Consider the following 12141-nt stretch of genomic DNA (forward strand, 5'->3'; position numbering starts at 1 on the left):
GGATTGTAATTCATTATGTAAAAAGTGTTTGCATGTATTTAAATGCATTCATGTTTGGTGGGTGTCATTTCAGGATTCGCAGCTGGTAATAGAGGCGTATAAGTCCGGGTTTGAGCCTCCTGGGGACATTGAATTTGAGGATTACACTCAGCCCATGAAGCGCACTGTGTCAGATAACAGCCTCTCGAACTCCAGAGAAGGCAAAGCAGAGCTCAAGTTCGGTGGCAAATCCAAAGGAAAGTTATGGCCATTCATCAAAAAAAATAAGGTACTGATGGTTGGACCCAGGGTAAAAGGAATTTTAAGTGTGGAGATGTTTGACTTTCTCTGTTAGTCTTTAAAAACAAACAAGCAAAGAATTTCAACAGAATGCAGAATGCAAAAAAAAAAAAAAAAAAAAAAAAAAACACAAAAAGCTAGTGTGCTGTTTTATTTTAAACCATGATCTCTCTTTGGTGGTGGAAACTTTGCCATGGCCATTTGTCTGATTTCAGATGCATTGCCACTTGCACCGTGTCACCCACACTAACACTGACCTCTACTGACCTCTCGGCCATTTCCCATCATGCCTTTCACTGCTCAGTCTCCCAGACGCCCTGTCGCCTCGTCTGGGAGAGGGGCTACCATGCAGAATTGTGATAACCATTTCTCAGCAGATCTCATTGGAATCGTTTCCATGGGTTAATAACTTGGTGTCGAACTCATGTTAACCTGTGTGTATCCACGATCATTTTGCGTTTTCTTTTGATAGTGTGACGTGTGGGCGCATGGCAGCTTTAAGCACCCCCGCTTTCACCCCAGGATAACTTAGCTATTTAATTTGGAAAGGACTCTCTTGCTGTTTTGACAAGCTTAGCATTTCAGGTCCTTCATTTCCTCCCATCAAGCTCTGGTAGCGGAGGCGGGTTAGAAGCCATCCCCCTTCTGGCTTTAGCTGGTTTAGCGTAACTAATCAGAAGCCCTAGTTTGCATGTGGCAAGTCTGCAGTGAGCTTCTGGTCAGAGATCTCTTGCTCTTCTTCCGTTGCTTTAACTTACTAAACCTTCCATTTTCGTCATACTCTACATGTTTTCTTTTGGACCATGGCCGAAATGTTTAATCGTTTGTGTTTTACTTGCTTTGGATTTCAAATATTATTTGATGCTTATTTTTGTTTTGTGTCTTATCTTCTTGTTTCTGATTTTACTCTGTCACTGCTCCATCTCTTACATGTAGCTTATGTCCCTTTTAACATCCCCCCATCAGCCTCCCCCTCCTCCCCCTGCCTCTTCCTCACCCTCTGCTGTTCCCAACGGCCCCCAGTCTCCCAAGCAGCAAAAGGAACCCCTCTCCCATCGCTTCAACGAGTTCATGACCTCCAAACCCAAAATGCACTGCTTCAGGAGCCTAAAGCGTGGGGTAAGTTCTGCTCCGGAATCCTGTCTCTCGCGTGCGCTTTAGTTGCATGTTTCGTTCTGTCTAACTTACTTGGTTGGTGAATGAGTCCATTGTGTTTTCCCATAACATGAAACTGTGAGGACCTGTGATTCCTCAGAGCTAGAAAGAAGAACAATAGAAAGAGGGGAGAAGAAAGGAGGAAGCAGAATGGATGGAAAGAAGAAGAGAAAGCCAGCCAGCCCAGGGTTCTGCTTGCCTTCAGCACGTTTCCAAAGGGCTTTTCTCCACTTCCCTTTTAAAACATCGAAGTCATTAATATTTTACCAAAAAAGGAAACTTGGATTTGGTTTCTAAAGCCAGTGGCAGACGAGATGAGGAATTGGAAGTCACTGTATGCTCAGAAAAGACTTGCTGTTCATGACCGAAACAACCTGAGTGTCACTGCCATCCTTCTCTCTGGCCCCAGCCTCCAGGAGCGGGAAATGTCATGAGCTTTTACATTTACTTTTCCTTCAGCTGCCCTACAAATCTAGGTACTGAGGCTTCCTTATTTTATTGGTAAGAAAGCTGAGGCATAAAAAGGAATGTAGGAAGACGGCGAGCCAGGATGGAAGCCAGAGAGCCTGCTCGTCATAAGCTGAGGTTTTGCGACATCCACATTCAGGGAGAAATCTGTCACAACATGGCTGACTCGTAAGTGGGTGTCGTTTACGCTCCCATTTGCCACTCTGATCACCGTTGCCTGGCTTAACTCACGCTGTTTTGTGGAATTGATCCAGTAACCAAATGTAGATACCAGTTGGTTTACGGGAAAAGATTGGAATAGAGTCAGCTGTAGCCTCCCAAATAAATCTAATTGATTAGTGTACTCTAAGCCATCCCCCCAATACTCTTCATAACGAATAATGAAGCAGGTAATGAAGAGCAGGAAGACATGCACACTGACAAATCCAGGAAGGTCTTTTATCCTGACTTTGGGAATTACAATCCAGTGCTAGTGGGATGTGTTCTTGTGCCAACATGATTTTTTACTCTTCCCCTTCTTTGGGCAAAAAGAAATGTAAGTATATAATAGCTAAGTTGTTGCCTTTTAAAACAAGGAACAGCACACCTGCTAAAATTGGAACGATACAGAGATTAGCATGGTCCCTACACAAAAGTGACACCCCAGGTCATGAAACATTCCATTTTTTAAAAATGTTTATTTATTTTTGAGAGAAAGAAAGAGAGAGCACAGCAGGGGAGGGGCAGAGAGAGAGAGAGGGAGACGCAGAATCCAAAGCAGATTCTAGGCTCCAAGCTGTCAGCGCAGAGCTCAAACACGGGGCTTGAACTCACGGACCGTGAGATCGTGACTGGAGCCGAAGTCAGATGCTTAACCGACTGAGCCACCCAGGTGCCCCTAAGCATTCCATGTTTTCAAAATAAATAAACGGAACAAGGGACAGTCCCCTATTTCTTTATATGCAGAGTTTCTTTCATAAGGGAATCTCAACGTTTCATGCAAAGAATCTATATTGTCAGCGGAATTATCTTTTTCTTAAGATTAACCAGCATGTCAGGTGAAGAATTAGAAATTTAACTTCCTCAAGATTTCAAAAGAGCCACTGTTAAGAGGCAGAGTATAGCGTCAGAAGCAGATGACGGATCACATTGAGCTCTATAATGAGGCCCCAGTTCCTGGCTCAATGAGGCTGGCTTTTCAGAACTCCCCATCCATCCCACTTACTCCTGGAAGAATTTCCAACATCTGGCCAGGGTGTTTTTGCTCGACTGTAAAGTTTTAACTGTAAGTCAGTTAACCCATCTCGGCCACTTCCAAGACCTTTACAGAGCGCCCATTTATTATTTATAATAAACACCTCTGAATGGTCTTTCGGAATTTCCTAACGGAACATGTTGAAGAATCGTGATTGTTTTCCATTTGTTTCTGTGTGTTTCATTCTTTCCCCACCACACAGTCTGTCGGTTGCAAATGGTTTCCAAGTCTGTTTCATGATGTTCTCTAAATGTTTAGGAAAAGACCGAAGAATGTCAGTAATCAATAAGTGTACGGGGAAGATGGCTAGAAAAATGTAACACTTAAAATACTGACATGAGCAACCGGCCATGATGATGATTTAAAGAAGTATCCCTTTTTTAAAACAAATTGTAACCAGCAAAATGAATTTTATTTCTTACCCTTTCCATCTGTGCTCAGCAAAAACTCGGTTAAAAAATTTTTTTCCTAAATAGTGAGTGTGTTTTCCTGAGAGTTAATGCACATGTGTACAGACTGGAAGTATTAGGAAGTCAATAGAAACATATTTCTGCCTCCCTCATTTTTGGTCAGTCTGCTCTTAGCAAGGGTCACATGTAATGACCCTTCCTTCAGGAAGTAGCAGTGAACAAAAAAGAAAGAACAAAAAAGGAAAAGGAGATTCATGATAGAAGTAAGATTAGGAAGTTCAAAAATTAAAAAAACAAAAAAAAACAGGAATGTGAAGTTTGGGGAAATAAATTTTATTTTAAAGCCACCTCAACAGGGAAGGTACATGGCTTACAGGATTCATGACGAAAACGATACGGTCCTTGCTTCCCTTTCATTTATTCTAACTTTTTAACTTTAAGACGATTGTGCCAAAGATAGATAGACATAGAATAATACGTCTGTGATTCTGACATGCTTTTAATTTACCATGTTTTGCAGCTCTTAGATCCAGATTTCAACCCTTTGTTTCTATGATCATAATGTATAAATCCTATCTATTCAGGCGTTTCTTAGTGTAGCTGATTTCGGGTCAAAATAATTAAACAGGTGAAAATGGTGGTTTGTAAGCCATTGGTGTCTGTAAGAAAATGTTGTTTCACTGAACATTTCTAAAGCACGGCCCGTGAGCACGATTAACCTTTTTTTCATCTTTACGTAAGAAAAATGAAACTAGATAGTATGGTCTCAGTTTGCCGTTTATGGCGTAATTTTATAGTCTTAAATTAAGATTTCTTTCCCTGGTCTGGGCAAGGGCCTTCTAAATCTAAAATATGGGCATATCTTCCCCCCGCATTTTAGAGTTCATTGCGTGGGAGGTCCCATCAAAGTTGATGAAAAGGTCTGGAAAATCCTTGCCGATTGTTTGTCAGATGTGAACAGTTTTCTGGTTACTTTAATTTTTATTTATTTTATCTTGTTCTCTTGCTGATTGTTGGCAGACTCAGTCTTTCTGTTTTCACAAAGAACTCATGAAGAGGACGATAGGGAAGCCCACGTATGCTTTTGAAGCTAGGGACTATGTTGTAAGTTTCCCTGTGACGGCCAGGTCGCACAGTCACGGCACAGGCACTAACCCCTATGACAGCACCAAGACTGGGGACCCAGCAATGAAATTCTCCACTGGTGGACCTGGACACAGGAAAAAAAAAAAAAAAAAAAAAAAGCCTCATTATCAATATCAATACAACCCCAAGCTCCTTCAATCAGGGAGGCTTGGTGGGAAAAGGAACCCAACTTCCCAATAACAACCAAACTGCCTAAAAATGCCAATGAGCTGAGCTTGGCTTTTCCCCCCTCCTCGCTGATTGTGACTGCTGTCTGAGACAATGTCCCTGGGTGTGCCCTTACGGCAGGGCCTGGCCCATAAACGCGGCCACAGAGCATGGTCAGAGAAGGACACTCTTAATGGATAGCAGTTGCATCACGAGAGGACTCACGATCCCGTTTGAAATAGGTGGATCCATCAGGGGGTTGTGCCAAAAAGCTTGGAGAGCCAGAGCGATCACGAGCAAGGTCATAGAGTTAGTAACATGACTTTCCACATTGACTCATGTTTATGTTCACCGTCCCCTTTCTTCGTACTTGAGGTTAGTACCTGTGGCTGCGGAATAACACATGGACCCGCTAGCTCTGTGTTCCCTCATGTGTTATTGACACGTGTGGCTTTCGAGGCTCCATACCTGTTGCCTGAAACTGACAGCTTCTTAGTTCCTCAGGTGTCTCGCAGCGCACTTCATGCCATCTTTGAAAAGGATTCTCTTAAATGGTTTGGTTTCTAATTTTAAATGATAAAAAAAAAAAGCCCATTAAGGCTGGCTTACAACCCACGACCAAAAACCAGTCTATAACAATCGTTACAAGAATACCAGGCACCGTGCTGGTGCTTTGTGTAGATTGCCCATCACTGTCCACCTCGGAAAATTGAATTTGTCTCGAAAATTCGGTATTTTCCTCTGGGTGCCTGGATTTATTTTCAATCCTAATGACTCGTTTTTATTATGAAGTGGTAATAATCCCGTGCTGTTAGGTTTGATGTTAGAATTCTTCTTTTGGGGGGCTTAAGGAAGAATATGTAACTTCTGTGCATATATAAGTAACCAAGGTAGCCGAGTAGAGAACAGGGAGTGTACAAAGTTCAAGTGTCGGTTCTTTGAATTAATGGCATTCCAGATGATAATGTGTGAGGAGACATTTGTAGGTGGTCGTGTGCTTTGTAGGGGGGATATTCGCAAAGTTTTCTGCTGTGCACCCGGTGTTGTGTGTAAAGAACCCGAATTGTGACGAACTGATCTGTGCTAAAGCTCACAGGAGGGGCGCACGAGAACAGTCACGAGTATGCCTGTGTGTCCCGCATTCTCCCAAAAGTTTTGTCTGACTGCGTCTTTCCTTCAAAGCCTTTTTTCATCCTCTCCCCCCCAAAGGGGCACTGCCTTTAAAAGCTTAATGCCTATTTAAAAAGAAGTGTCCAGTTTGAGTTAATCTTAAGAATAAGATTTTTCAAATCTGGTTAAGGAATTTGTAACACCCTCCACACTCTCAACTTAAAAATCAAAGGCCTCTTTCTTCGGTGCTTTGTCCCCTACAGATTTTTGATCCTACTACAAGCTGCCGGAACTTTCAGGATTGACGACAGCTAAGCAAAAGGGCACCACACGCTCAAAGCATTGCTTCATAGCCATAGAGCATGTCTTCCCCGTTTACGAAGAGCTGAACGTTTCTTTTTCTAATTTGGAGATGCCTTTTAATCTGTTTTGTGTCCGATAATCACTGTTCTTTTGCTAATCTGCGGGCCCAGCAGAATTGCACCTGCTGTGTCTGATTCCCAGAAAACCCATTGTAAGGAGTAGCCCTTGATAGTTGAGGCAGCTGGTTCTTTGTGTCCTAAAGGTAACCTTCAGAGCAGCTGCTGCACCTAATTCACCAAGTGCTACGTAACCCCCATGGGTAGGGCTCAGAGTGGATAGAGAGCCTCCGAGTACACCTTCCACCGTGCAGGAGGTGGTGAGCGGGGCTCAGGTGGGAGAGAGCATCGCCCTGCCCAGTGCAGGGAGGCTTTCTGGCTCCTGTGGGCAGTTTTCTGGAACGGCTTCCAGTCCCTGGCTACCCATTCACCCACTTGAGAGCTTGCCTTCTTCGTGCCTTCAAGAAACGCCAGTTATTAGGATTTGCCAATGACTAGCAATAAGAAATGCCAGTTCCTTAGGATAAATAGATTACTTGCATGTTACGGAAGTAACTGCTGTCCGGACCCCGCTGTGAGCAGAAACGTTCTGTGTGAAATTTGGCGAACAAAAGCCTCCACAATTATTTTTTTCTTTTATTCTCAGCACATGTTACCAACAGCAAACTTATTTTAGCTGAGGTCCGAGCTGATGTGACCTAAACAGAACAGTGAACAGAAACTCTCCTTTTCTATCTTTATTCTTTCTCTGGCAACATGGCAGATAAAGAAGGTTTGGGCAGGGGCCAGCCCCTCTTGTGAACGTTTGCACAGATCCGCTGCAAGCCATTTGCACAAGCGACAGGGGAATTGATGTGCTATGTTAATACGGTGGAACCGATCGCGTTCCTCTTCTTCTGATCTGTTGTCTCTCTCTCTCTTTTTTTTCCCCTGTTACCTCTTCAATGTTTACATGAAGCTTTCTCTCAAGCTGGTAAGCACAATTATCCTATGCATGTCCTGAATCTAATCAGGTTTTTTTGGCGTGTGTTTCCCTTGCGTCTGCTTTTGCTGGTGTTTCTTCATCAGACCTTTGCAGTACGAAGGTTCAGAATCTAATAGGGGCGATCTTAATCTCTTCAGGGTGCTAAGAAAATTAACACTTTAACTCATGATTTGGTTTCCTTTCTTACTGGGGCCTTAAGAGGATAGCAAATTTTAATAAACTTTATTTAAACGCAAGCATAAATGGAAATACTCCATATTGGGGGTGTTATTCATTGGATCATTTGGAGTCAAAGTAAAGTTCACGGCTGGAAGATGATCCTCCCTGGGAACCCCAGGAGCAGATGAAAAACACAGAGAGCCTAAAGGACACACGCAGAGCTGGTGCCGCTCTCACACTGAGGTCCGAGGCCACCTGCGAGAATAGCGAGCCACGGAATCTTTAAGTTCCTCTGTAAATACACAGGTGCCTTGTGCATAGCTGATTTAAGAAACCACAAGGTGACTTCATGGACACTGAAAAGAGCCTCCTAAGCCTTTCTAAAATAATTTACTTAGTGTTCTGTGTTGTTTCCACCTAATTGCATAGCCCTAGTAAACAGTCCGACTAATCATTAAATTTATTAAAAGAAACTCTTAACTGTATAACCCTTAACTGTACTGTAGATATGTGTAACTTCTATAGTAGGTTCAACGGCACAGCTGAGAATTCCCTAAAATTACAGACGATGATAAAGTGCAACAATTCAACCAGAAATAAGGTCAGCACTTTATGCAGTTCTGTTGATAACGCAAGAGAAGAATTTGTGGTTATCCTCATGTACACATCTGAACGTGTGTATACGAATATGTGCATACACACAGGACTTTTTCCACCGGACTCAGTATTTAGCAACCAAGCTGACCCTAAAGAAAATGAGTATTTTAGGGGCACCTGGGCTGGCTCGGTCCATAGAGCATGTGACTCTTGATCTCAGGGTCTTGAGGTCAAGCGCCACATTGGGTGGGGTGCTTACTTATACACACACACACATTTATTTAATCCTAGCATTCATTTATCAAGAATTAAGCACATGGCCCAAATGGATTCACTGGTGAATTCTACCAAACATTTCAGGAAGAAATTCTACCAGTTCTCTCTAATTTCTTTCAGAAGATTGAAGCAGAGGGAATACTTCCTAACTCATTCTACGGGGCCAGCATTACCCTTATACCAAAATCAGACGAGGAAGGAAGGAAGGAAGGAAATGAATATTTTATTAAATTGAGCATTTCTTAGACTGAAATAAAATTCGAGATGAGATCCTAATTAAAGCCTCTACGAGTAGGAAAACATTGTAATGTTTCAATGCACTGCATTCAATGGCAGCAGCCACTGGGGAGACATTGGATCAATTAAGTAGGAGTCTCTCAGATCCTGGGCTTCCTTCCCTGCCCTTTCTGTATTTCTTCTGCTGCCAAGGTACTGGTAACAAAGGACGATATCATGAATAATATTAGGCGGTCTGAGATAGAAATCATTTTACCCACCCGGTATTGAATTGTTGCTTTATATCATTACGTAGATACTAATAGAGAAGTGGAGTGTTGCCCAGAGATGCCTGGGGTGGAAACACATGTTAAAATTCCAAGAAGCAGCTCGTGTACTTGTGCTGTGTGTGGGGAATTGCCCTGGAGCAAGTATTTGATTCCAGAAGTGGGTAGGACAAGTTCCTATGAGAGCCACAGCCACTTAAAATGGCCCCACGTGCTTTGATCCCCTCCCAAAACACCAGTGCCACCCGACGTGGCCAGGCTCTCTGTAAACCAGGCCACTCCGAAGACTTCAGAAAGTCTGTTCTGACTCGAAGCTAGAAATATAAATTCCTTCATGGAATTAAAAAGCTAGTTGGACACAGTGGCCTTATGAAGAGACTTCCAGACACCTTACGTTCCTTTCGATGTAGAAGTTACCTGAATCTCCAAGGGCAACATGAAGTTTGTTTGAGGCATAACGCATGAGATTAGTTTCTATTTTTTAAAGTTTTTTATTTATTTTTTGAGAGAGATTGAGTGCAAGTAGGGGAGAGGCAGAGAGAGGAGGGGAACAGAGGTTCTGAAGCAGGCTTTGAGCTGACAGCACAGAGCCCAATGCGGGGCTCGAACTCCCGAACCTTGAGATCACAGCCCGAGCCAAAGTCAGACGCTGAACTGACTGAGCCACCCAGGTGCCCCGAGATTAGTTTCTAAATAACAATACAGAAACACAGACTATCTCTCAATGGGGACCAAATTCATTCATTCATCATTTAGTTTTTGTAAACATTCATTCATTGTTTTTAGTTTTTATAAATGATTAAAGTTAATTTTTTTTGTTGTTGAGGGTATCTGTCCGTAAGTCCTAAGTACTCTCCGTTTTACTGAAGGTTCCTTTGCAGCTGTTTATATACCAATGCAAATCTTACACCTGTTCACAATCTAGACGCGCCAGCCCGCATGGTAGCCACGCATCATGTGTGGCTATTTAGATTTCAGTTCATGAAAATGAAATAAAAACCTAAAATCCAGTTCCGCGGTCGCACTGGATGTCCAGCAGGCGTGCGCGGCTACTGTGCTGACCGGTGCAGATGTGAGAACTTCTCTGTTGTTTGTAGATAAAAAAATTCTTCCGACCTCCCGACCCCCCCCCCCGCCCACCACCCCGCCCCAGGTTTCCTGGCAGCTGGGATTTGTTGCGGCACTGAAAAACCAGAACAAAAAGCCCCTCCGTTCTGGAAAACATACTGCTCTGTGTTAAGTCATCTCAGTAGTAGGACAAAGCCTTGTGCTCGTAGGCCCGGCGACTGAGCTCAGCCAAGTGAAAAAGCACACAGTTAAAGGTTTCACATGTTAACAACACAAGAGTAGCACGTGGAAAACAAAACACAAAGTCTGATTTCTTTCTGGACTTGCGTGGTTTGCCATTAGGGAAGAGCCACTTCAGTTCTAGGTTCACGCAAATCTTCTCTCTTGTATACGTGCACATGCACACAAGTCTAAGAGCATCAGCCGAAAGGTCTGTGCGTGGCCTTCCGGGCAAACCCTGCCGGACCCCACACTTGCAGCCCCGCAGCCTGGCGCTCTGTCACTGGCAGCCGGGGAGCCTTGGTCACAAAGCACCATGTGAGCTGCTTGCCAAATTCAGCTTGATTTTGGAATTCCGTTATCTGGGGCCCCTCTTTTCCACCCCCGAGCCCGAGCCAGTCTGGCCTTTGTTTAATTGGCTCTAAAGTAAGGGGAAGGGGGGAAAAATAACCCTCTTTTTCAATTCCTTAGCTTCTCCCTGGTTGTGGAATACATTTCTCTTTCTTTATGGACGTAGCCTCGCTGAAGTCAAGGCCCTCAGGGACCCACAGCCTCGCGGCTGCTTCTAACGCCTGGGTGTCTGTAGAAGTGCAGAGGCTCGCTGTTGGTGTTTCCTGCTCATCGCATGCACGGAGGGGAGATAGGAATTGTTCCTGAAGGGGGATCAGGATACCAAATATGCTCCTTCTGCTGGATCGGGAACAGCTGGGCTGGATTTGGACGCTGGGAAGTCGGTGTGGGGGTCGGGGCGCGAGATCTCTGTGGAGCTTCCACAGTCACCCTATAAATGTCAAAAGGAGCGACCAGATTTCAGAGGGAAGAGTCCTGGGCGGGGCGGGGGTGGGCAGGGAGGTTGTATGTTTTAATGTCCTTTTCACCCATGGTCTCTGAGGAACCAGATGTCCCATCTGCCACTTGGTGGGGATGGAAACTTTGGGCCTCCGCCTGTGTGAAGAAATGGGAGGAAAGAGAGGAAACAGTGCCTTTGACATGAAACAGTTGACGGGGATGCTTGTCCCTTCGTTTATGAAGGGAGCAGCAACCTCAAACTTCCTTCGGACTTCACTGACGCCACCGACACAGGCGATCAAGTGAAGACTATGTCTCAAACTGCGTTTTTCATGGATTCTCGCGGGGGTCAGAGGTGTTTCTCCACCCCACACCCCACCCCCGCTGTCTCACTCTTGGCCTGGTGGAAGGCGGTCCAGGGAACCGGTCTGTGGGATCTTTCTTCCCGGTTTGCATGCACTGTTTCTGCATCTCAGCTGGGTGTCATGGGAAAGAGCTTCACTGATGTCATAAAAACACATGCAGACATCTGCAGCCCCCGGCGTCTGAGGGAGTCTTTCCCGCAGGCGTCATTCGGTGTCTGTTTTCCGGCGGCACCCCTGGTTCATGCATGTTTACATCTGCAGGGCGCGACGCCAGAGGATTTCAGCAACCTCCCGCCTGAGCAGAGAAGGAAAAAGCTGCAGCAGAAGGTCGATGAATTAAATAAAGAAATTCAGAAGGAGATGGATCAAAGGTAGAGTGCAGCAATACGACTAATTAAGAAATTCAGGTTCACGGGCGCCTGGCAGGCACAGCGGGAGGAGCTTGTGAACTCTTGGTCTTCGGGTGGTGAGTCCGAGCCCCACACTGGGTGTAGAGATGACTTGAAAATAAAATCTTGAAAGGAAGGAAGGGAGGGAGGGAGGGAGGAAGGGAGGGAGGAAGGAAGGAAGGAAGGAAGGAAGGAAGGAAAAAATTCAGGCTCAGTTTGGAAAGATAGGAAATCCTAAAATGGGTTCAATGTCAGTGATTATTTCAGCTGTGTGTCTTGTCACGGAGAATCTACTAGAGGGCTTCATTACCCATCAGGATAATTTTTTTTTAATGTTTTATTTATTTTTGAGAGAGAGACAGCGTGAGCAGGGGACGGTCAAAGAGAGAGGGAGACACAGAATCTGAAACAGGCTCTAGGCTCTGAGCTGTCAGCACAGAGCCCGATGTGGGGCTTGAACCCACGAACCATGAGATCATGACC

The 12141-nt window shown here is 44.6% G+C and overlaps 1 protein-coding gene and 1 non-coding gene across 7 annotated transcripts in view; both read left to right on the plus strand.

The window, feature by feature from the left end:
* The window catches only part of FNBP1 (formin binding protein 1), a 142836-nt gene that overhangs the window by 115043 nt on the left and 15652 nt on the right, over positions 1 to 12141 (plus strand). For 2 of the 6 annotated variants that reach the window (XM_039229660.1, XM_039229655.1), the window contains exons 9-12: positions 74 to 268; positions 1216 to 1398; positions 7267 to 7281; positions 11531 to 11640. In XM_039229660.1, the coding sequence (XP_039085591.1) occupies positions 74 to 268; positions 1216 to 1398; positions 7267 to 7281; positions 11531 to 11640 (503 nt within the window). The remainder of the gene's footprint in view (positions 1 to 73; positions 269 to 1215; positions 1399 to 7266; positions 7282 to 11530; positions 11641 to 12141) is intronic. The other 4 variants (XM_039229656.1, XM_039229657.1, XM_039229658.1 and 1 more) reach the window with 2 other exon arrangements.
* On the plus strand, positions 2461 to 2571 carry LOC120230214. Its single transcript, XR_005527943.1, has one exon. It is a non-coding gene; the product is annotated as a U6 spliceosomal RNA (small nuclear RNA).

The sequence above is a fragment of the Hyaena hyaena genome, unplaced genomic scaffold (genome assembly GCF_003009895.1).
Source record: "Hyaena hyaena isolate Hyena2069 unplaced genomic scaffold, ASM300989v1 scaffold_38, whole genome shotgun sequence".
Lineage (NCBI taxonomy): Eukaryota > Metazoa > Chordata > Mammalia > Carnivora > Hyaenidae > Hyaena > Hyaena hyaena.